The sequence below is a fragment of the Aythya fuligula genome, chromosome 2 (assembly GCF_009819795.1).
Source record: "Aythya fuligula isolate bAytFul2 chromosome 2, bAytFul2.pri, whole genome shotgun sequence".
Taxonomy (NCBI): Eukaryota; Metazoa; Chordata; class Aves; order Anseriformes; family Anatidae; genus Aythya; species Aythya fuligula.
Window position 1 is genome coordinate 159,134,839 of NC_045560.1, and position 22,924 is coordinate 159,157,762.

The 22,924-nt window shown below is 68.9% G+C and overlaps 3 protein-coding genes across 3 annotated transcripts; 1 reads left to right on the forward strand and 2 right to left on the reverse strand.

The window, feature by feature from the left end:
• Nucleotides 1–784: 784 nt before the first annotated feature.
• On the reverse strand, nucleotides 785–7,380 carry MAF1 (MAF1 homolog, negative regulator of RNA polymerase III). Its single transcript, XM_032182855.1, has 8 exons — nucleotides 7,102–7,380; nucleotides 4,893–5,037; nucleotides 3,883–4,011; nucleotides 3,614–3,779; nucleotides 3,415–3,536; nucleotides 2,831–2,950; nucleotides 2,226–2,363; nucleotides 785–2,147 (listed from the first exon to the last, which is right to left on the reverse strand). The coding sequence occupies exons 2-8, from the start codon at nucleotides 4,973–4,975 to the stop codon at nucleotides 2,126–2,128; spliced, it is 780 nt and encodes a 259-aa protein (XP_032038746.1). The 5' UTR covers nucleotides 4,976–5,037; nucleotides 7,102–7,380; the 3' UTR covers nucleotides 785–2,125.
• Nucleotides 7,381–8,185: 805 nt separating this feature from the next.
• SHARPIN (SHANK associated RH domain interactor) lies at nucleotides 8,186–19,075 on the forward strand. Its single transcript, XM_032180593.1, has 14 exons — nucleotides 8,186–8,261; nucleotides 10,827–11,001; nucleotides 11,954–12,067; nucleotides 12,434–12,575; nucleotides 13,513–13,603; nucleotides 13,745–14,018; nucleotides 14,487–14,617; nucleotides 14,767–14,940; nucleotides 17,535–17,695; nucleotides 17,798–17,909; nucleotides 17,994–18,173; nucleotides 18,275–18,373; nucleotides 18,472–18,615; nucleotides 18,777–19,075. Exons 2-14 carry the CDS (start codon nucleotides 10,920–10,922, stop codon nucleotides 18,855–18,857), a joined length of 1,785 nt encoding a protein of 594 aa, XP_032036484.1. The 5' UTR covers nucleotides 8,186–8,261; nucleotides 10,827–10,919; the 3' UTR covers nucleotides 18,858–19,075.
• A 276-nt stretch (nucleotides 19,076–19,351) lies between these two features.
• LOC116485699 (cytochrome c1, heme protein, mitochondrial) lies at nucleotides 19,352–22,352 on the reverse strand (the record flags this gene model as incomplete). Its single annotated transcript, XM_032181192.1, has 7 exons — nucleotides 19,352–19,672; nucleotides 19,797–19,897; nucleotides 19,974–20,134; nucleotides 20,269–20,426; nucleotides 20,522–20,648; nucleotides 21,533–21,723; nucleotides 22,269–22,352. Coding segments are annotated over 7 exons (927 nt in total), but the record flags the coding sequence as incomplete, so codon positions are not given.
• Nucleotides 22,353–22,924: the final 572 nt, after the last annotated feature.

A 22,924-nucleotide genomic window follows, 5' to 3' on the forward strand; every position in this document is an offset into this window, starting at 1 on the left:
GCCACTTTACTGGGAGGGGGGCTGCCCGCTGGGCACGGCTGGGGGCTGTGTAAGTGACCAGAAGGAAACCTCGCTTGGAGCCACTGATCCCAACCCGGTCACATTTTTGCTCTCCAGTTTCCAATTTCCCAAAAAGAAAACAAAAAAACACAAAAGAGAGGAGACAAAAACCCTGGGCTGCCAGCCTGCTCCCCTCCTGCTCTGTCTCTGTCCCAATTCCCCAATTTTTTTCCCCACTATTACCCACCCGATTCGCTCCCCATCCCACAGAGGGGCAGAGCGCGCAGCTACACACACTGGGCACCACAAGAGCTGATTCTCAACAACCCCTGGACTGTTCGGTCCTGTTCAGGCGCTGCGGGAGATAAGAACTGTGATAAGGTTACAGGAGGGCAGGGAGGGCAACGTGGGAAACTCAGCACAGCCCGACAGAGCACGGCCATGGGAAAGTGAAGATGTGCTCAGAGGGGGTGGCACAGCAGGGACCCACCAGGGCCATATGGGGACGGGGTGTCTGGGATGCTGCAAGGGGACATGTGGCACTCTGGGGACAGCCACCAGCAGGGACCACAGGGCCAGGCAGCTCACGGGGCTCGTCCCAGGGTCCCTGCAGGGCAAAGAGGCACCGGTGGCCCCAAGGAGCAGCAGCAGGGACGTGGGGAGAACCCAGAGCCCCAGCAGCCCCCCAATGGGACCGCAGCCCCCCACGTCCCCGTCCCCTGTGAGGCCACCCCCACAGCAGGATATCCTCCCCCCCCCCAGCGTGGAGACCCTGCAGAAAAGCTGGTGAAACACAGAAAACCTTTATTGGTGTGGTGATACATTGCTATGCTGTAAGGTCAGATCTCCCTGATGGGGCGAGGCTGGGAAGGCAGCGGCAGCAGCGGGCACAGAGGGGCCAACGATGGAAGAGGGGGGGGGGACGGGGGCCAAGTCCTGTGCCCCCGCAGCAGGGGCCGTGCTGGGAGTCCGTGGGCGTGCAGGGAGGGGGTCCTGAGGCCGCCCCACAGGCAGCTCCCCCTCCTCTCCTCCTGCCCGTTTTCCATCCTGAGCTGCGGTGGGAAGGGCGGGCGGCGTGCCCGGCCGTGGATGAAGGCAAACCCACCCCGGGGCTGAGTGCTGGAGGAAGGACCGGGCTCTGGCTCAAAAACCAGCGCCCAAAATCCCAGCGAGGCCCCGCTCAGCACCAGGACGGTGGGACCGTGCTGCCTCCCCGCTCCCAGCACCCAGCCAGCCCCTTGTTGTGCTCAGCCCCTGGGGCAGGGCGAGGTGGCTTCCCCCTGCCAGACACCACCGGGGGTGGGCTGCGAGGCCCCCAAAATGCCGGGAGCCCCCACAGGGCCGAGGGGCTGGGAGAAAAGGGGGCTGCAGAAGTGTGAGCAGGAGGCGGCGGCGTGCCGCTCCCACCGCGTGCCCCACGTACAAAAATAAACTCTGGCAGCACGGGGCTCTGGCCCTGCTCCAGCTCCGCCGCCACTAAAAGCCATCTGTGGTGCCAAACACAGAGAGCCAAAGCCACCAGAGGTGTGGGGTGAGGTGGCCCAGTCCAGCTTTCGCTCGTGGGAGCCGGCTGCAGGCCGCAGTCGCTCAGGACCGGGGTGCAGGAAGCTGGAACCTCCCAGCAAGGATTAAAAAACAAAAAAACAAAAAAACAAAAAAAAACAGAAAAACACTACGTGAGGGCAAGAGCAAAGCAAACCTCTTTGAAACAAACGGACGCTTCCTTGGGGAGGGAGCTGAGGACAGTTCACCGAGCTCTGCGGGAGGAGGCTCTGCCCGCTCTGCTGGTGCTGGGGACGGACGGCGCTCGCTGCAGCACAAACCAGTGAAGAAAAAGTGCTCGAGGAAAAGTCCAGCCCGGCTTCAGAGCCACGAGGAGTTTGCAGGTCAGTGCAGCCAATGAGATCAGCGATAAAGTGCAGCAAAGCTTCTCGGAGCCCCCTCCACGGCTGTCCAGAGGCCCCGAGGGGACGTGGGCCGGCGGCACCCGGAGCCAGGAGGCGCCTTGGGCTCAGTTCCTCGTGCTCCGAGGGCACTCCAGTGTACGGCGGGCAGGGCAAGGCGGGGAGCTGGGCGCGGGTGGGATGAGGCAGGGCCAGAGGCACCTGGGAGCAGCTCCGGGCTCTCACATGCAGATCACTTGCAACCTGTGGGCGAGCACACGGCTGTCACCGGCCCGCGGGCCAGCAGGGCGCAGGGCAGGGTGCCGGGAGCAGCGCACGCACCTGTCCTCCTCGATGCTGCCGCTCTCGGCGTCGTGGCCGTCCCTGCTCCCCTCCGTGTCCTCCTCCTCCTCCTCCTCCTCCTCCCCGAGGTCCATATCCAGCTCGTTTCCAGCCTCCGGGCGTGTGTACGCGTACCCGCTGGAGAGAGAAGGGCGGCGTGGTGTGAGCGCCCAGCCGGGGTGTCCGCAGGAGGGGTCCCTGCTCCAGTCTGCAGCGGGCTCGGGGCCCTGCATCCAGCCCCGGCCCCCAGAGGGCACAGGGGGGCTGCCCCCAGGGTGTTGCTGCCCCTGAGCTCGCCCCTCCACAAGCAGCAGCCTGCCAGCAGCTGAGGGGCTGCCCCTTCCCGGGGACCACGGCTCCTGGTCGGTGTCTCCAGCGGGTTTAAGTGGTGGCGTGGCTCTCGGGAGGCCAAGGAAGGGGCTGTGCTCGGCTGCACCACCCGCTCGGTGTGCCAGGGTGGGCAGGGGGCAGCTCCCGAGCATTTATCTGCTGCGTTGGGCTCGGGGGCCAGCGGGGGCCAAAGTTTCCTCCCCAGCAGGGACGCGGCGTGCAAACGGGCAAAGCGACTCGGTTAGGGTGACTTGGCGGATGTCAGGGGGCCTGACCTGATGGAACGACAGGTAAAAAAGACAATCCTCTTCAGCCTCTTGTTGTAAAAGAAGTAGTTGAAGGACCAGAGGCTCCCGTCTTCTCCAAAGGGGTCTGAATCCAGGTCGGGGTTGTAGCTGCAACGACAAGCAGAGGGTGTGAGAAACGCTGCACCGGACCCTGCCCCCAGAGCCAACCCCGTCCCAGCCCCTGGTGAGCGTCTGGGGGGTGGAAACTGGGAAGGGGCAAGCTCAGAGCAGCCCCCAGGAGGGGCAGTGGGCAGGGAGTGGGGTGAGTTGGTGCCAGGAGGTCCAGGCTGTGCACACAGAACAGGGGCTGCCTCTGGGCAGTTTTTGGAAGGAGGCTGGGGGGAGGCTGGGGGGAGGCTGTGCCCATTCCCAGGGCGCAGGACGTGGATGGCAGCAGCAGCTCCCACAGAGCAGGGAGCCAGAGAACAACGGTGGGCCCCGCTCCAGTCCTTACCCACGGGTGGGCACACCCAAACGTCACCTTTTATTGAGAAAAAAACACTTCTCTACGGGCCACAGCGAGCAGGGAGGGGCCAGGAGCCGCGCCGCAGGGTGAGGGCCCGTCCCGTTACCTGTAGATGTCACACTCGGAAAGGCAAATCTCCTCATCCACAGCATCCCACAGGTGCGGCTTCAGCGCGTTGAAATCCTCACGGACTGCAGAGAAGAGGCTGCAGTTGACAGCGTTCACCACCTGGCACAGAGCGGGGGCCGTCAGAGCAGCAGCAGGGAGCCGCAGCCCCCCCGGCCCCGCCGCAGCCCCCCACGCACCCAGTTGAGGCTGGGCTCCCGGCTGAACTCGTGGCTCTTGGCAGCGCTGAAGTCGTAGTCGGGGCGGAAGGACTCGTTGAGCGTGGCGATCAGGTAGAAGAGGGTCTTGCGGCTGCACTTGTCGCTCAGGGGCCCCTCCTCGTCCCCGCTCTGACTTTTGCTGAGCCTGAGGGACGCGGCAGCGGGGGCAGGAGAGTCAGAAGCCCGACCCCTGCCCGCAGGCAGAGCCTCCCCCCCCCCCCCCCCTACTCCCCACGGTCCCCCCGTACCTGCTGGGGCTGATCCCCGTGGTCTGCGGGGGCGACAGAGCCTCCAGCACGTGGGGCTGCCCCTCCTGGCAGAACTGCTTGAACATGTGCTTGTCGTCCCCGGCCATCTTGCAGGAGTAGCTCTCGATCCTGCGGGGACACCACACCAGGCGTGAGGGGAACCCCACCAGGCGCCCCCCCGGCACCGGGACCGGTGGCAGCAGCAGCTACGGCCCCACAAAAGGCTTGAGGTGAGCGTGCCCGTGGCTGCGGTGCCTGCCCAAAGCACAGCACCACGAAAAGGGGAGCTGGGGGGGAGCCTGAGGAGGGGCCTCGCAGCCAGGACCCCGCAGCCAGGACCAGAAATGCCCCCGGCTGGCTGAGATCTGGCTCTGTGGCAGCCTGCCCCGCAGAAGGAGCTCTCGGTGCCCCCAGCCCTGATGCTACCGAGTGGCTGGGGAGCAGAGAAGCCCCAAGGAGCCCTCAAGTGAAGCCAAAAAGTGCTGGTGGGTCCCAGCGCCCAGCTTCAGCCCGAGGACTGAAAAGCTCAGGGTCCCCGGCACCCAGCCCACGGCACCCCAGCGAGGCCGGGGGACGGCCAGATGTCATTATCAGCGTGAAATGAGAGCTTCAAATGAACTTCTTCCAGATTTTCAAGCCCCTCAGGCTGCCGGGTGATCCCTCCAGAAGCTCCCCACAGCCCTGCACCAGGGGCTGAGCGGAGCCGTGCGGGGTCCCCTCGGGGAAAGGGGCAGAAACCTCGGTGTGCGGGCACGATCCGAGGGCCCTGCTGCTGCTGGGGAGCTCTTCTCTACAAAAACACCCAACTGCTCCTCATTCCGTACGAACTGGCCTCACAACGACTGCTGGAGAGCCAGACTTTGAGCTCCAGCACCCAGCCCTCGCCCCGCCGCACCCAGGCCTGGCGGGGCGCACGCAGCCGGTGTCCCCGGTGTCCCCGGTGTCCCCAAGGGCTGCAGGGCACCGGGGCGAGGAGCACGGGGCCCTCAGGGCTCCAGGAGGGCACCCACCTGCCGATGATGTGGGCGTCTCCGGTCTCCACCGTCAGCTGGGAGTTTATTGCTTCAAAACTTGAGTTCTCCAGCAGCTTCATTGTCCCCGCGTCCGGCTCGGCAGCGATTCCCTGTGCAGCAGCGGCGGCGACGTGTGCGTATCCTGCGGGGGACAGGGACGGCCTCACGTCCTGCCCAAGCCCAGGGCACGCAGTGTGGCCGTGTTGTGGCTGCCCAGTACACACCAGCAGCAGGCAGGGCGCAGTCTGGAAGCCAAACAGCTTTTGGGAGCAGGAGGAGCGGGCCGTGGCAGCTCTGACAGGCCCCGCTCTGCCCCTGCGTGCTGCTATCGCCGCCCTGCGCCCCGTGTGAGCAGAATTTGTGAGATTTCCCCCCTGCTTCCCCTTCAGCTGAGTGCCCACAGCGGTGGCTTTGCGAGCTGCCAGGCTCCCCTCGCTCCCCTTGTCCCATGTGAAGGTCACCAGCCCGTTCTGGCCGGCCTGCTTCGCCCTCAAAGCAGTGCAGGGACGTGGCAGACAGGCACGGTGCTGGTGGCGCTGAGCAGGAGAGGCTCCTGGTGCTGCGGGTGCCAGCACCCCGTGGGGACGGCGCAGCCCGGCTCCCCCAGCACGGGCCCCTCGCGGCGCCGGGCTGTAAGAGGAGAACTCGTAAACAGCCCAGGGGGGGCGGCCGCCAGCCTCAGGGACCTCCCCCAACCCGTGCCCCCCGCTGCCCACAGGGTGACCCCACCTGAGGCCACAAGCTCATGGCACAATGGCACTGAGAGGTGCTGGCAGAGCTCCCCCAGCGCTGGGAAAACCAGCACAGGGCCCCCCCAGGGCATGGCAGGCGGCAGAGAGAGCCCCAGAGACCCCCCAGCACCCAGCACTGGCTGCTGTAGAGCTCCACGGGATGTGCACAGGGCCAGGCGTGAGGCAGGCAGCAGCTGGGGTTCTGCGGGATGGGATCTGGAGGGGACCCACGCCGAGCTCCTGCCAGCGTTTTTGGAGGAGTTTTTTGGGCACGGAGCTCGGCAGCAGGGAATCTTAGAGGCAGCACCACGGGAGGGGCTCTCAAGAGCTCGGCTCAAAGGTTTCGGTTTCGTTCATCTGGGAAGGAAGCCGAGCGGTTTGCCTGGGGGGCTGTGCCCCAGCCCTGAGGACAGCAGTGAGGAACTGAGCAAAACCTCCCCAAAACTGGCGGTGAGGAGCACAGACAGCAGCAGCTCCTGCTGGGGGGGAAGCCGAGCTCTGAGCCTGGAGCTGCCGGTGCCGAATGAAAAGGGCAGAAATCAGCCCCTGTCCCGGGGGCCCCAACACCACCAGCACCCTACAGCACCGGCTGCTGCAAAGAGCCCGTTCTTTTAAGGCAAAGTGTGGTAAATCTGCCTGTGTGGGCAGGTAGGAACCGGAGAGAAGGGTCAGACCCAGAGCTTTGTGTGTGCCTGACGCCCTCCGAGCACAGAGAGCGCTGCGAGGAGCGGGCACTGTGTGGGGACGGGGCCTTGGCACCCCTCAGCAACTGCCCCGAACCCAAAAAGCACCAGGACGGGACCGACACCAAAGCCCTGGCACAGCGGCAGCGCTGCCCAGGGGGTGCCCAGCAGCAGGAGGGGTCGGTCGGGAGCTCGGCCACGGCTCGAGGGGAGCAGGAGCTGAGGGCAGGGGGGTGCCAGGGGCCGGTCCCAGCCCCATAGGGGGGGAGGAGGCGACGGGACGGCCCCCCCAGCAGCTGGGCAGAGCTGATTTTAAACGGGACCGTGATGGAAAGCAGAGCCACGGCTGCAGGGGTCACGGGGCTCGCGGTGCGTCCCGAGACGTGCCCCAAAACAGGGCCCCAAAATAGGGCCCCAAACCAGTATCCCCCAAACCAGTGCCCCAAAAACCAGTGCTGGGGAGCGGGATACGATGTGGGGGGGGCACCCCAAGCACCGTGCTTGGGAATAACGGAATCACCGGGGCTGGGAGGCCCCCAAAAGCCCCCCCACACCCCCCAGTTCCCCCCCACAGCCCCCAGTTCCCCCCAGTGCCCCCCCACCCCCCGCCGGTGGCCGCCCCGCGCCCCCCCGCCCCGGGGCCTGCCCGCAGCCGCCCCGGCCTGCCCCGCGCGGACTACAACTCCCATGATGCCCCGCGCCCCCCGCGTCGCGTCCGGCCGCTGCACGGCGCCGCAAGGCGCGCCGGGAGATGTAGTCCCGGGGGGGGGGGGCCGCTGGGAGCGGACTTACCGGCGCCTCCCGGTCTCGGCGGCGGCGGGGCCTTCTCCGGGCGGCGGCTCCTTCAGGCTCGGGGTGCCCGTAAGGGGACGCGTCTCCGGGGAAAGCTCGAGGAGGGCCCGCGGGCCTCGGCCGCCGTCCGCCGTCTCGCGCCGGCCCGCCGGGCCCCCGCCCACCTCGACATGTCCCCGAGCGGCTCGGGACGCAGCGAGCGGCTGAGCGACACCTCCCGCGACCCCCGGGCGGCCCAAACGAGCGAGCGAGCGCGCAGCGACCGGCCGACCGCCCGCCTCCCCCGGCACCGGACGACAACAAGCGGCCGGGCCCCGCCCGCCGCCGCCCGCCCCGAGCGCCCCTCCGCTCCCCATTGGACGACGGCCCTGCCCGTCACCGCGCGGCGCCCCTTCCATTGGCCGAAACCGACGTCACTCAGCACCGCGCTCCCGCCCTCCGAGCGGACAGCGCCGGGCCCCTCCCGCAGCGGGGCGCTCCGAGCCCTGATTGGCTGATGGGGACAAAGACGGGGGGAGCAGCCAATCAGCGGCGGGGCGGGGCGGGGCGCGCGGCACCGCCCGGGAGGGGAGGGGGGGGGAGCACCGGGAGCGGCGAGGGGGGGGGGGGGTGCACCGGGAGGGGAGGGGGGGGGCACCGGGAGCGGGGGGGGGGGCACCGAGAGGAATGAGGGGGGGAGGGCACCGGGCTGGGGGGGGGCTGCGGGGCTGCATGGAGCCCGTGGGGGCCTCTCCGGTGCCTCCCGGTGCCTCCCGGTGCCCAACCGGGGAGCCCCGAGGCTCCCCGGGACCCCCCCTCCGGTGCCTCCTCCCCCCCCCCGCCCCCCCCGCCCCTCCCCGCCCCTCCCCGCCCCGCCCCGTGCCGGAACCGCGCTCCCCGTAGCGGCGGAAGTGGCGGCGGTGGCGGCGGCGGCGACGATGGCTCTGCCCGGTGCCCCCGCCCCCACCCCGGCCCCGGCCGCGGCCCCGGCGCTGCCGCCGCCGCCGCCGCCGCCCACGGTGCTGATGTCGGTGCGGGTGGCCCTGGAGCAGCCGCCCCGCCGCCCGCCGCCGCCCGCCGCCCTGCTCCGCCTGCAGCTCAGCCTCCAGCCGCAGCCGCAGCCCCGCGCACGGCGCCGCTTCCGCCTCGGGCTGCGCGCGGCGGAGGAGGCCGGGGGCGCGGTGAGAAACGGGGGGGGACGGGGGGTAACGGGGGGGTAACGGGGGTAACGGGGAGGGGTGGTTGGGAGAGGGGCGGGGGTGTCCTCGGTGCCCGGGGGGACCGGTTCCTGCAGTGCCCGGTGTGTCCGGTTCCCGGTGCCCGGTATCTGATTCCCAGTGCTCGGTGTCCCGGTTCCCCGGTGTCCCCAGTCCCTGGTGATCCCGGTGCCCGGTTCCCTGATTCCCAATCCCCGGTTCCCCAGTGCCTGATCCCCGCTGCCCAATTCCCGGTGCCCGGTACCCGATTCCCAGTGCCCGGTGTCCCCGGTGCCCGGTTCCCTGATTCCCAGTGCTCAGTGTCCCAGTTCCCCGGTGTCCCCAGCCCTGGTGCCCGGTTCCCGGTGCCCGGTGCCCAATTCCCGGTGCCCGGTCCCTGATTCCCAACCCCCGGTGCCCCAGTGCCCGGTTCCTGATGCCCAGTTCCTCAGTTCCCCGGTGCCTGGTTCCCAGTGCTCAGTGTCCCAGTTCCCCAGTCCCCCAGTGTCCCCGATTCCTGGTGCCCGGTTCCCAGTGTCCAGTTCCTGATACCCAGTGCCTGGTGTCCCCGGTGCCCGGTACCCGATTCCCAGTGCTCGATGTCCCAGTTCCCCTGTTCCCCAGTGTCCCCAGTCCCTGGTTCCCAGTGCCCGATCCCTCGTGCCCAATTCCTGGTGCCCGGTTCCTCAGTTCCCCAGTGCCTCATTCCCAGTGCCCGGTCCCTGATTCCCAATCCCCAGTGCCCTGGTGCCCAGTTCCTGACACCCAGTGCCCGGTTCCTCGGTTCCCCAGTGCCCAATTCCTAGTGCCTGGTGCCCGATTCCTGGTGCCTGGTGTCCCTGGTGCCCGGTTCCTGGTGCCTGGTACCCGATTCCCAATCCCCAGTTCCCTGGTGCCCGGTTCCTTGGTTCCCCAGTGCCCAATTCCCAGTGTCCAGTGCCCGATTCCCAGTGCTCGCCGTCTCGTCCCAGTTCCCCGGTATCCCGATTCCCCTGTGCCCAGTACCTGATTCCCAGTGCTCGGTGTCCCGGTTCCTCAGTGTCCCCAGCCCTGGTGCCCAATTCCTGGTGCCCGGTGTCCCAGTTCCCCAGTCCCCCAGTGCCCCCGATTCCTGGTGCCCGGTTCCTGGTGCCCAGTTCCTGCTACCCAGTGTCCCTGGTTCCCTGATGCCTGATCCCCAGTGCCCGATTCCCGGTGCCCGGTACCCGATTCCCAGTGCTCAAGGTCCCAGTTCCCCGGTTCCCCAGTGTCCCCAGTCCCTGGTTCCCAGTGCCCGGTCCCTGATTCCCAATCCCCAGTGCCCCGGTGCCCGGTTCCCGGTGCCCGGTACCCGATTCCCAGTGCTCAGTGTCCCAGTTCCCCAGTGTCCCTGATCCCTGGTGCCCAGTTCCCGGTGCCCACTTCCCAATTCCTCATCCCCTGGTGCCCAATTCCTGGTGCCTGGTGCCTGATTCCCACTGCCCAATTCCCAGTGCCCAATTCCCGGTGCCCAGTACCCGATTCCCAGTGCTCAGTGTCCCAGTTCCCCAGTCCCCCAGTGTCCCCAATTCCTGGTGCCCGGTTCCCGGTGCCCGGTTCCTGATACCCAGTGCCTGGTGTCCCTGGTTCCCCAGTGCCTGATCCCCGGTGCCCAATTCCCGGTGCCCGGTGCCTGATTCCCAGTGCTCGGTGTCCCAGTTCCCCAGTGTCCCCAATCCCTGGTGCCCGGTGCCCGGTTCCTCGTCCCCCAGTGCCCAATTCCTGCTGCCCGGTGCCCGGTTCCTGATACCTGGTGCCCAGTTCCCGGTGCCCAGTTCCTTGGTTCCCCAGTGTCCCCAGTGCCTAGTTCCTGATTCCTGGTGCCTGATTCCCGGTTCCCGGTGCCTGGTTCCCTAGTTCCCAGTTCCCAGTGCCCAGTTCCCAGTGCCCAGCGGTGCTCTGGGGCCTCATCCCCTGTGGCCCTTGCTGCCCGGTGCAGCACCGAGCACGGCCGTGGGCTCTCGGTGGAGCCTCGGGGCTGCCAAACCCCCCCCCGGTGACTCCCCCACTCCTCACGGGGAGCAGGGGCAGAGGGGAGGCGGCGGCAGAGCCCCCGGTCAACGTGTGCCGGTGCCGGTGCCGCTCTCCGAAGGGGTCTCGGGGAGCTGCGGGGGCCTCCAGCTCTGCCCCCGTGCCCCACCTGAGGACGACCGGGGGTGTTTGGCCTCGCACCGTCCATCCTTGGCCTCTTTGGGGTCGTTCCCACGGCACACGGGGCTGGGGCTGCTCCCCAGGGACCCCAGGGGCTGGCAGTGGGGTGAGGGGGGGGTCCTCAGCCCGGAGCTGTTCGCCCCGCGGCTCGGGGGCGCCTCCTGCCCGCGGGGTGCTGGTGCTGTGGGTGCAGGCGTCGGCCACCGAAACGGGCGTTTGGCTGCTGGAAATGGGAACCAAAAGGGCAGGGGGCAACCCGGACCCTCGCGTGTCCCATTTTAATAAAATAGAGAGAGAAAGAACGCCGACGGGCGAAACGATGCCGCGATGCCGTGCTGGCAGAGCCGTGACCCCCCCCCCCTGCCGCTCTGCTCCCCCCAGAGCATCGCCGAGTATGACCTGAAGGACATCTCCTACACCGTCAGGAGCCCCACGTGCCACGAGCTGGTGGTCTTCGGCGCCCTGGACGAGCCGATGGTCTTCAACTTCGAGGAGGAGCGGGAGGCGCAGAAGTGGTGGACGATCGTCAGCAGCTCCCTGCGGGAGGTGCAGAAAGGTCGGTGCCGGGTCCTGGGGGGGTGGGGGGGGACGAAAGCCCTGGGGGGGGGTTTGTGTGTGCCCAGTGCTCCATTCCTGGCGCCTGGAGGGGCACGATTTTAACATTTATTGTTTTAATATGGTTCCAAATGATTTGGGTGTGCGCCCCACCAGCTGCTTTGGGGAGCGGCGCCGTGCTCCTGGGGGGGGCTGGAAGCCTCTGAGGGGCTCTGAGGGGCTCTGCAGGCTCCGGGCACAGAAGCACGCCGTGTTCGGAGCCCTTCCCATGGCCTGGAGCCTGAAGGAGCTCTGAGGGCTCATTTGTGGTGTGGAGCACCCGGGGGGCAAGGTGGGCACACGAGGCAGGGCGCTGGGGTGGGAGGGGGGCTGCTGGCCGGGAGGCACAAGGGAGCAGCCCCGGTGGGGCTGGGGGGCGCAGAGCCTCCCCCCTGCATCAGGGCAGTCCCGTGCCCTAAGGAGAGCAGCGGCCACTGCTGGCAGGGACAGGGGGCTGCCCTCGGGATGGGCTTGGGGTCAGCTCTGCCTTCACCTCCGAGGGCTCCCCGTGGAGCTGCCTGGGGACGGCCGTGGGTGAGGGTCGCTGCCCCGCTGTGGTGCACGGAGTGACTGAATCACCCGGGTGGGAAGAGCCCTCCGAAATCACCCAGCCCAAGCCCTGACCCAACACTAAGTCCTCCACTAACCCCCATCACCAAGCTCTACATTTAAACATCTTTTAAAGCCCTCCAGGGATGGTGACTCCACCACTCCCCCGGGCAGCCCATCCCAATGCCTCACAACCCTTTTGGTAAAGAAATTCTTCCCAATATCCAACCCAAACCTCCCCTGGCGCAACTTCAGCCCATTCCCCCTCGTCCTGTCACCAGGGATGTGGGAGAACAGACCAACCCCCCCCTGCTGCAGCCTCCTTTAAGGTACCTGTACCAATGCCCCCCCTGCTCTTCCTGCAGCCTCGGACAGCAGCTTGCTGCCCCCCCAGGCCTCGTCCCTGCCCGCAGCGGCCGGGGGCAGCTCCGCAGAGGGGGATCCGGAGGAAGCTTTGTTCTCGGAGCTCTCCAGGAAAGGTATTCGAGGGGAGAGGTTTCGTGGCTCCTGACGCGTGCCAGGAGACCAGGGCTCCTCTCCAGGCCCAGCCGCTCCCCGCTCCAGGCCGACAGTTTTGGGTGCAAAGTCCGAATCCCGTGGGATGGAGCTTGCTGTGGGGCGGGGGCTGCGCATCCCGGCTCTCCGGGGGCTCCAGAAACCCCCCGTGGGGCTCCCACCCGTGGTTCTCCGGCCGTGCACACCACAGGGCTCTGCCCATGGGCTGCCCCGCGAGCATCACGCATCCGAGGAGCCTCTGCGGAGCTCCTGGTGCTGTTTGGGGCTGCGCCGTGGGGCTGTGCCGTGCGGTGCCGGCGGCTGCAGGGCTCTGCCTCCTGCCCCCGCAGAGGACCTGGCGCTGCAGCTGGCGCAGGCCATCGAGGACGGCGACGAGGAGGCGGCCGCGCAGTGCGCCGTGGCCCTGGCTCGCCAGCAGGCCACCCTCAGCATCCTGCTGAAGGAGTCCAACTACCCCCCCGACGACATCAGGTGAGCCCCGCTGGCCTGGGGCTCGCGCCCCTCCGCGTCCCCTCCTGGGCACTGCAGTGACGAGGCCAGGGGTGGTGGTTCTGGGATGAAAGAGGGCAGATTTGGGTTGGGTTTAAGGCAGAAATTCTGCGTGGTGAGGGGGGCGAGGACCTGGAGCAGGCTGCCCTGGGAAGTGGTGCCCCATCCTTATCCCGTATCTTAGGGATATGGTTTAGTGGGGACTGTTAGCGTTAGGTCAGAGGTTGGACTCGATGATCCTGAGGTCTCTTCCAGCCTCGAAATTCTGTGATTCTGTGATTCTGTGATCCCTGGAGGTGTTGGTGGGGGGGAGCTGCTCCAGCAGGGGCTGTGCCTGCCCATGGCCAGGGTCAGGCTGGGTGAGCCGCAAGGTCCCAGACCTGGCCGTGGTCTGCCCCGGGGGGAGCTGTGCATGGGAATGCAGAGGTTGTTAGGAAAAGGCGAGGGAACAAAGGGGAGACCCCTGCCCGTGTTGGATACGGGGCAGGGGGGTGATCAGGCACAGAACAGCCTTCGCATGATGTTGGATGGAAAGTTTAGGGCTGTGGTGTGAGAGAGGCAGCGGGGAGGTGAGCCCCGCAGAGATAAGGAGTGTTTGCCCTCGTGTCCGGGAGCAGATAAGCTGAGAGGCCGAGGGCATTTAGGAAGCAGCAGATTTCAGGCAGGTGGAAGGGAAGATTTTTTCACACCGTGTCTAAGCCCGTGGTGGAAACGGTTGGCACAGCTGTATGGAGGGGCAAAAAGAGAGAGATTGACAGAGAGTGAATGAAATTGGGGGAAAACAAATCCCACGGGTCTGTCAAACGCGAGGTGCAGCCACCGGCGTGCACGTGGCAGGGTGCTCCGGGCTCGGAGCCCTCGGGTGTCCCAGCCCCGAGCTGGGCAGGCGTCCTCTAACAGCACCTCATCTCTGCTCCAGCATGAACGTCGGCGTGGAGGACGCGACGTCGTCTGCCAGCATCGTCCTCAGGGTCCAGCCCCACACTACAATCGCGACGCTCAAGCAGCAGGTACGGAGCTGTACGGAGCTGTATGGAGCCAGCAGGGCACGGGGCAGGGGCTCGGGGTGCCGAGCCCCAGGAAGGGCCCTGGAGAGCCCCCCTGTGCTGGGGACGTGGTGGGTTTACCTCTGCGCTTCTCCCCCTGCCCAGGTGTTCCAGGATTACGGGTTCCACCCCCTGGTGCAGCGGTGGATCATCGGGCAGTGCCTGTGCGTGGACGAGCGGACGGTTTCCTCCTACGGCATCCGCAGGGACGGGGACACGGCCTTCCTCTACCTGCTGTCGGCGAAGAGGGCCGAGCTCACCCGGCAGCGCTACGAGGAGGACCAGGCACAGCTCCTGCTCAACTCCATCGCCTCGCTCGGCGACGGCGCCGCTGCCGGGGAGCAGCGCCAGTACAACACCCTGCCGGCCCCCAGGAAAGGTCCGGGTGCTGCGCCTGCATCTTCGGCTGGCGGGCAGGAGGGGCAGCACAGATCCTGCCCAAATCCTGCTCAGATCCTGCCCAAATCCTGCCCAAACCCTGCCCTAACCCTCCCTAAATCCTCCCTGCCTTCACGTGGCGTGTGGTCTGCTGCTGCCAGACCATCTGGGAGGGAGGGTTTGGGGCGCTGCTGTCGCCTCTGCTCCCGTGTGGGTGAGGGCACGTGCGGCCCCAAATGGGGAATTTGGTGCTCTCCTGGCTCCGGGCCCTCGCTCAGACCTTGCCGTGCAGGTGCTGAGGGGCTGAGCAGCCCCTTTTGGTGCTGAGCAGAGCCGGGCTGTGGGTGCTGATCCCTCGGCCTCAGGAGCACACCGCGTGTCCGTGCTCTCTGTGCCGAGCTCACCCGGGGGGCTCTGCCCCTCTCCGTGCCGCGGCCGTAACGCGCCGGTGTCCCCGTCTCTCCTGCAGCGTGGGGGAGCGACCCCAGCAGGAAGATGGACATCGGTGAGATCAGCCAGCACCTGGACACGATGCAGATCGGAGACCTTGTCAGCAACCCGGCGGCGTCCGCTGCCACCTCCCTGCCCTCGCCGGTGCAGGTGGGTGGCCCTGCGCCCCCCGGAGCCCTGCGCCCCCCGAGCCCTGCATCCCCTGCACGCTGTTCTGGGTGCTGCTGGCCCCAATTTCGTTCCCCTTTCCCTTCCAACGCGCTTTTCCCAGCTCCTCACCTCCCCCCTGTTCTCCGCAGGCGGGCTGGTCGTGCCCCAAGTGCACCTTCATCAACAAGCCCACGCGGCCGGGCTGCGAGATGTGCAGCACCGACCGCCCGGACGACTACGTGGTGCCCTGCAGCTACAAGCCCGACGAAACGGAGCTGTGGAGGATCCAGCAGGAGCAGGAGGGGATCCTGCAGTACCAACAGGTACCGGGGCCCACGGCCCAGCCCGGGGAGCAGCCGCTCCCCCTGTTCCCCTGCCAGGCAGTTTTTGTCCCTGGCAGGGCTGGAAGGCGTCTCGTGGGCGAGCGGATCCTGCGCCGTGCTGGGAAGCGGGCACAAAACCATGGGTGGCAGCAAAAAGGGGCTGCTGCAGCCCCTAAATTGTCCCCTGGTGGGGCAGGTGATGCCTGCCACTATGCACAGGGCTCGGCATCGTGCTGTGATGTGAGCGTGGCGTGCTCTGCTGTCTGCTGGGGGTGGTCACTGCTGGCCCCGCTGCTGTGCCGCCACCTCATGGGGCTCTGACCGGTGTCACCAGCGCTTGTGGCCACCCAAAAAATGGGTGGCAGCTTCGGGCAGGGCAGGGCAGGGTCCCAGGACGGTGGTGCTGCTTCCTCTTGCCTCCTCGCGCAGCAAGGAGCTGTCGGGCTGCGCTGTCTCTGCTGGGAGTTTATTTCCTGCAGGCGCCGTAGAATCGCGCGTGGGGCTCTGCTGGGAGCCCCCACCCCATCGTGGGGGCGCGCTGCGGGGCGTGGGGGGCACCCGGCTCAGCCACTGACCAAAACCTTCTCTTCTTTCTTTTTTCTCTGGTGCTGGGACCCCGCTAGGAAAAGGGAAGGAGAGAGGATGGCTCAGCTGCGCACTGCGTCTTGGGCTCGGGTTCCTTGGATGACTTCATCCACCTGTCCTCCGAATTCTGCTAGCCGCCCCGTGCCCGGCCGACCCGGATGCCCCCTCCCACCCCGCCGGCCAGGGCCCAGTGCCCGCCGTGCCACCCAAGGGTCCGGGCTGCGGCCACGGCACCTCCCCGCGGGTCCTGCCCCACGCAGGGGCTGGGCTCCCCTGGGAGCAGGGAGCACCAGGGGCTGGGGGCCTTGATTGCAGGGCTGAACGCTGCAGGGATGGGGCACAGCCGTGGGGGGAGCTCTGCGGGCTGTGAACCCGGCCCCCCCAGCCCCCTGGGGCTGTGCAGGACGAGGGGAGCCTCGGTGTGCCAAGGGGAGCTTTGGTGTGCCGAGGGACACCTTGGTGTGCCGTCGGGGCTCTGCTTTGCCCTTGGCCACCCAGTTCTCCCCCCAAACACAGCCCCCCCCCACCAGCAGCCCCCTTGGGGGGCTGAGCCCCCTCTGGAGTGGCGCTGGCTGGAGGTGAGCGTGGCCGTGCTGGTGCCACGATGCCTTTGTGAGGGCTCAGGGCAGAGGCAGCAGCACCGGGGGAAGCGCTCGGTGCCGCGCGGGGCCGCGGTGGCTCGGGGGAGCAGCGTGCCAGGGCCCCGAGGAACCGTGGTGGCCCTGGGGTGGGAGCTGGATGGGGTCAGGGCAGCAGGGCCAGCCCCCAGCCCTGCAGCACTCACTGTCCCACATTGTGCACAGGGAATTTGGTGTTTCCAGGTTGTTTTTTGTGTTCAGAAACCTCCCCAGGCCGCGCGGGTCGGGGCTCACCCCGGGGTCTGTGCTCTCAGGGAAGGATGAGCCCCCCAGCTCCGTGCGTGACCGCGCTGCGGGGGCGCAGAGGAACCCTCCCCCCATTAAAGCCTTACCCCCACCAGCGCCGCTGTGCCCTCTGCTTGCGCCGCCGTCACCGATGGGCTGCCCATGGAGGGGGGGGGGGCTGCTATTTTGGGGGTTTTCATGGAATTAAATGTTAGAGGGGGTGGTGGGGGCTTGCTTGGGGGGCTGCACAGGAGCAGGAGCAGGGGCAATGGGGCCATCCTGAGCTGCCTGCACCGGGGCACTTAGGGCAGGGCTGGGGCTGGGGCAGCCCCTGTGCGCACAGAAATGTTGAGTGAGGGGGTTTGGGGCTGCGGGGTCGGGCACAGTGCGGGGACACGGAGCTGCTGGGGCGGCTGTGGGGGTCCCATGGGGGTCCTGGGGCTGGAGCAGCTCCGCCGTGGGGCCGGCTGAGGGCTGGGGGTGCTGGGCATGGGCTGGAGAAGGCTCCGGGGGGGGCTCCCGGTGGGCTGTGAGTGCCCAAGGGGGCTGCAGGAGAGCCGGGGGGAGCCTTTGTGGGGCTGTGGGGACGGGGGTGGGCTAGGGGGTGGCACCCTACCCACAACAGGGGTGGCATTAAATGGTCTTTAGGGTCCCTTCTAACCCAAGCCATTCTGTGACAGGACAGGGGGGGTGGTTTTAAGCCAAAAGAGGGGGGATTGGGGTAGACAGAGGGAAGAAATCCTTCATATCCTTCATGCTGAGAAGGGCGAGGCCCTGTCCCAGCCCACCCAGGGGAGCTGGGGGGGGGTCCCAGCCCCGGCAGTGTTAACGTCGGGCTGGACGGGGCTGGGGGCAGCCTAAGGGGGTGGGCAACGTCCCTGCCCGTGGCTGGGGCTGGACGGGGTGGGCTGTGAGGGCCCCTCGGCCCCAAACTGCTCGGTGGGTCTGCATCGTTTAGGGGGGGAGATGGGGGCCCCACGGCCTCACCATGAAGGACCCTTCAGGGGCACAGTGAATGCAGCCCCCCCAGCCCTGCCCGGGGCACCCAGTGCTGGCAGAGGGGGACCTGGGGGGGGGGCTCAGGGGGCTCGGTGGGGACCGGGGCCGGGTGGGGGCCGCTCTCACCCATCCCCTCCCTGCCCGCAGGCGCTGGAGGCCGAGCGGCTGAGGAACTTCCAGCAGCTGCTGCAGCTGGAGGACGAGGTGCTGGTGCCCAACCGCGAGGTGCTGGAGTGCCGCATCTGCTACCAGCACGTCCCCCCGGGCGAGGGGGTGCTGCTGCGCGAGTGCCTGCACAACTTCTGCAGGTAGCATGGGGCCGAGCGGTGCGGGGTGGGGGTGTGGGAGAGGGGGTCCGGCCCCGGCAGCCCCCTGCCCCGGCGCTGACAGCTTGCCCGTCGTCCCCGCAGGGACTGCCTGCGCCAGGTCATCAACTACAGCGAGGAGCCCGAGGTGGCCTGCCCCTTCCGCGACGACTCCTACGCCTGCAGCAGCCACCTGCAGGAGCGCGAGATCCGGGCGGTGAGTGGGGCTCGGTGCCCCCACGGGCAGCACCGGGGTGCCCGGGGTCGGGGGGGCCGCATCCTGACCCTGCCCCACTCTCAGCTGGTGTCGCCGGAGGAGTACCGGCGCTTCCTGGAGCGGGGCCTGGTGCTGGCGGAGCGGCGCACGCAGAACAGCTTCCACTGCAAGACCACCGACTGCCGCGGCTGGTGCATCTACGAGGACTCGGTGAACGAATTCCGCTGCCCCATCTGCCAGGCCCTCAACTGCCTGCTCTGCAAGGTGAGCGGGGGGGGCGGCCCTGCCACCCCCCCCCCTTTTGGTGCCGTGCCCGGGGAAGGGGGCTTGAGCGCTGCCCCTCTGCTCCCATACCCCCCCCCCAGGCCATCCACGAGGGGAAGAACTGCCGGCAGTACCAGGACGACCTCCAGCTGCGGGCGCAGAACGACGCGGCCGCCCGGCAGACCAGCGACATGCTGCAGGTGGGAGCACCGCGGGGTGCCGGGGTGGATGGGGAGGGGGTGCGCGGGGCTCGTCCTCGCCTCCCTGACCTCTGCATCCTTCTCTGCCCCCCCGCCAGACCCTGGTGCAGCTCGGGGAGGCCATGCACTGCCCCACGTGCCACATCATCGTGCAGAAGAAGGACGGCTGCGACTGGATCCGCTGCACCGTCTGCCAGACCGAGATCTGCTGGGTGACCAAGGGGCCGCGCTGGGGGCCGGGGGTAAGCACCCCTCTTGGTGGAACCCCCCCTTCCCTGCACACCAGCCCCATCCCAGCTCACGGTCCCCGTCCCTGGTCACCGCGGGGCCTGGGGGCTCAGGGCTGGGTGCTCTGGGCCCCCCTGTGACCCCCTGTCCTCTCCTCTCCTCTCCTCCCCACCAGGGTCCCGGGGACACCAGTGGCGGGTGCCGCTGCAACGTCAACGGGCAGAGGTGCCACCCCCGCTGCCAGAACTGCCACTGAGCGCCCGCCTGGCCCAGCCCCTGGGGATCGGGGGCTCCGAGCAGCCGGGCAGGAGCCGAGCTCCTCGCCCCGGGGACGGCCCGAGGGACGCCGGAGCTGGCGCATGGCCCCAGCAGGGCCCAGAGACGCTGGTGGTCGCAGGGATGGCCCCAGGGCCACGTCCCCCCAGGGGCTGGCGGCAGCCAGGGATGGACAGGAGGGATGTAGGGCCGGAGGGGAGCGGGCGGGGGCCAGGCCCCAGGCGGTGCCGCAGGGTCTCCACGCAGCCTCTGCGGGCAGCCGAGCTCCACGGGTGCGAGCGGCGCGTCCTGGCGGTGCAGGGCATCCTAATAAAGCTGTGTGCGGTGTGACATCCTAACGAGGCTCTGTACGACACCCTAATAAAGGCCCGTGCCGTGGTGTCCCCTCCAGCCCGCTCACAGCAGCGGGGACAGGCGCGATGCGCGCAGCCTCTCGCCCCGCCGCACGACGCACAGACCACACGACACGTCCCAGCTGGAGATTTCATTTTATTTCCACGTCCCCCAGCCATAAACTCGCAGGCACCGTTCCCCCCACCCCACCCCAGCCAGCAGTGCCTGCGGGCGCAGAGCGCGCTGTTAAATAACCGAGCTGCCGTGCGCGTGGGGAGCACGCGGTGCCCGCGGCGCCCTCCTCCCCGTGCCCCCGAGGGGCTGCGGGGCGGAGGTGGGGGCACCCCTCTGCCCCCACTATTTGGGAGGCCGGTAGATCATTTTCCTGCTCTTCAGGACAGACCACTTGTGGCGCTTCAAGTAGTAGGTGAGGGATATCAGCAGGCTGGAGATCATCAGCATCTGGGGGAAGGAAGGCGTCGAGCGCTCTGCCCCACGGGGCCCCCCCTCTGCCCTGCACGGCTTTGGGGTCCCTTGGGGTGCCAGGGAGGGGGCTTCCCCCCCCGCCCAGCCCCCAGGCACTGACCTTCAAGCCCATCCGTTTGCGGTGGTCGTGCTCCGGCTCCGCCGCCCACCGCAGGAAGGTGCAGACGTCCTTGGCGATCTGCGACATGGTGGCCGGGGTGCCTGGGGGGGGAGAGGAGGGAGCTGAGCACCCCCCGCGGGCCGGCTCCGCGCCCCACGGGCCCCCCCCCCTTCTTACCGTCATCGAACTCCAGGATCTCGTTGTAGATGGGGGGGGCCATGCCGATGGCCTGTCCCGGGAAGTAGGGGTTGTAGTGCAGCCCCTCGCGCACCGAGACGCCGGCCGGGGGGTCGCAGTACCCGGTGAGGAGGGAGAACACGTAGTCCTCCCCCCCGTGCCTGCAACGCAAACCCCAGGATGTCACCATCGGGCTATAGGGACCCCGGGTGGGGGCGGCAGTGCCGGGGTCCCCTTTGCCTCCACGGCTCCGTGTGGGTCCGGACCCCCGAGCCGAGTGCCCGCGGCCCCTTACCGGGCGTTGACGATGTAGCTGAGGTCGGGGGGCAGCGCCCCGTTGTTGGCGGCTCGGGCGGCCTCGGGGTTGGGGTAGGGCTTGGGGAAGTAGTCGGAGATCTTGCCGGGGCGCGTGAACATCTCCCCGTTCTCATCCGGGCCGTCCAGCACCTCCACCTGCGGGCGGGAGGGAGGGAGGGCGCTGAGCCGCGGGCAGGGGGTCCGGCACTGGGTGGGTGGGGGGCCGGGTGGGGGTCCGGGGGCTCGCTCACCTCCTCGGCCAGCGCCTTGGCCTCCTCCTCGGTGTGCGTGACGCCGATGAGGTTGCGGAAGGCCAGGTACTCCATGCTGTGGCAGGCCGAGCACACCTGCTTGTACACCTGGTAGCCGCGCCGCACGCTGCGGGGGAGAGCGCTCAGTGCCACGGCCAACCCGAGACCCCCCAGGACCCCTCTGGGAGCCCCCCCAGACCTCCCCAGGAGCCCCCCAGACCCCTTCCAGTCCCCCCTGATCTCCCTGGGAACCCCCTAGGTCCTCCCCTGGACCCCTCCAGGAGCCTCCCCGGACCCTTCCTGGTCCCCCCAGGTCCCCCTGGGACCCCCCCAGACCTCTCTGGGTCCCCCCCAGATCCTGCTGTGTCTTTCCCTGAACCCCCCTGGTCCCTCACAGCCCCTCCCCACCCGAGGACCCCTCCAGGACTTCTCTGGTACCCCCCAGGGACCCCTCTGGGCCGCCCCCCTCACCCCTCCTGGACCCCTCCCGGGTCCCCCCCCAGCTCCCTGGGACCCCTCTGGGTCCCCTGGAGCTCTCCTGGTCCCCCTGGGAACCCCTTGGGTCCTCCCCTAGACCCCCCTGGACCTCCCTGTGCCCCCCCCCAGATCCCCCTGTGTCCTTCCCTGGACCCACACTGGTTCCTCCTGGCCCCCTCCAGCCCCCCCCCCCCCACGGGACCCCTCTGGTCCGCCCCCCTCACCCCTCCCAGACCACTCTCAGGTCCCCCCTCCTCATCCCCCCGGTACCCCCCATACCCCACCCGATCCTTCCGGGACCCCCTCCTAGACCCCCCCAACTCCCCTGCAACCCCTCCCGTGTCCCCCCAGCCCCCTCTCAGCCCCCCTGACCTCCCAGCTCCCCCCTCCCCGGTCCCCCCCGTACCCCATCTGGCCCCTCCTTCAGCCCCCCCATCCCCCTCCCCATCCCCCTGCAACCCCCCCGGCCCCCCCCCAAGACCTCCCCTCGCTCCCCCCCGGTCCCCCCCGGTTCTCCCCGGTGCCCCCCCGCACCTGCCGTGGTCCAGCGCAGCGAGCAGCCCCCCGTGGCTCCAGGGGAAGCTGGGGGGGTGCATCTCCAGCTCGCCGGCGCTCAGCGCCCCGTGCAGGGCCAGCGCCGCCGCCCCCCCGCCCGCCGCCAGCGCCCCCAGCGCCACCGCCACCGCCCTGCTGCGGGGCCGCCCCCACGAGGAAACGGAGCGAGCCTGGAGGGGGGGGGGGAACCGTTACCGGGACGGCACCGGGACAGGACCGGGATGGGACCAGGCCGCCCTTGCCCCTACGGTGCCCCCAAACCCTCCCCGGTCCCCCTCTCGGTCCCCCCAATCCTCCCGGTTCCCCTCCCGGTGACACCCACCGGTGTCCCCCAACCCTTCCGGTGTCCCCCAACCCTCCCCGGTTCCCCCCCGGTGCCCCCCAACCCCCTCCCGGTCCCCTCCCGGTGCCCCCCCAGTGCCTCCAACCCTCCCGGTTCCCTCCCCGGTCCCTTCCCGGTGTCCCCCAACCCCCTCCCGCTGCCCCCCCGGTGTCCCCCAATCCCCCCCGGTCCCCCTCCCGGTCCCCCCCGGCCCCCTCCCGGTGCCCCCCAACCGCTTCTCGGTTCCCCCCCCAGCCCCCGGTTCCCCTCCCGGTTGCCCCCCCGGTGTCCCCCAACCCTCCCCAGTCCCCCTCCCAGTGCCCCCCCGGTGCCCCCCAACCCCCTCCCGGTTCCCCCCCCGACCCCCGGTGTCCCCCCCCCCCCCCGCCTCACCCCGACGGGCACCGCCCGTGCTCTCGGTGCCAGCAGCAGGCGCCCGCCGTGCCCGAGGGGGAGGCGCCGCAGCCCGGCCGCCCCCGCAGCCCCCAGCGCAGCCCCCGCCGCCGCCGCCGCCATCTCGGCCCCGCTCCGCCCGCCCCGAGGTCGAGGGGACGCCGCGGGCCCGCCCCGGACACGACGCGGGCAGGAAGGGGAGGAACGGGGAGGGACGGGGGGGGGGGAGGGCCCGGGGGGGGGCCGCGTTTATTGGGAACGGGGGCGGGGACAAGAACGGGACCGGAGAGGGGGGACCGGGACAGAACCGGGGGGATCGGGATTGGGGGTGCTGAGACCGGACCGGGGGAACCGGGGGGGGTACTGGGGGGGTTACCGGCACTGGACGGGGGGAACCGGCACCGGGGGGACCGAGACTGGAGCGGGGGACACGGAGACAAGGCTGGGACAGGACCAGAGGGAACTGGAACCGGGGGGGCACTGGGACAGGACTGGGGGAACTGGGGCAGAACCAGAGGGAACCGGTACTGGTGGGCACTGGGACAGGACCAGGGGTACCGGGGCAGAACCAGAGGGAACCGGTACTGGGGGGCACTGGGGCAGGACCACAGGGAACTGGTACTGGACTGGGGGAACTGGGATGGCACCAGGGGCAC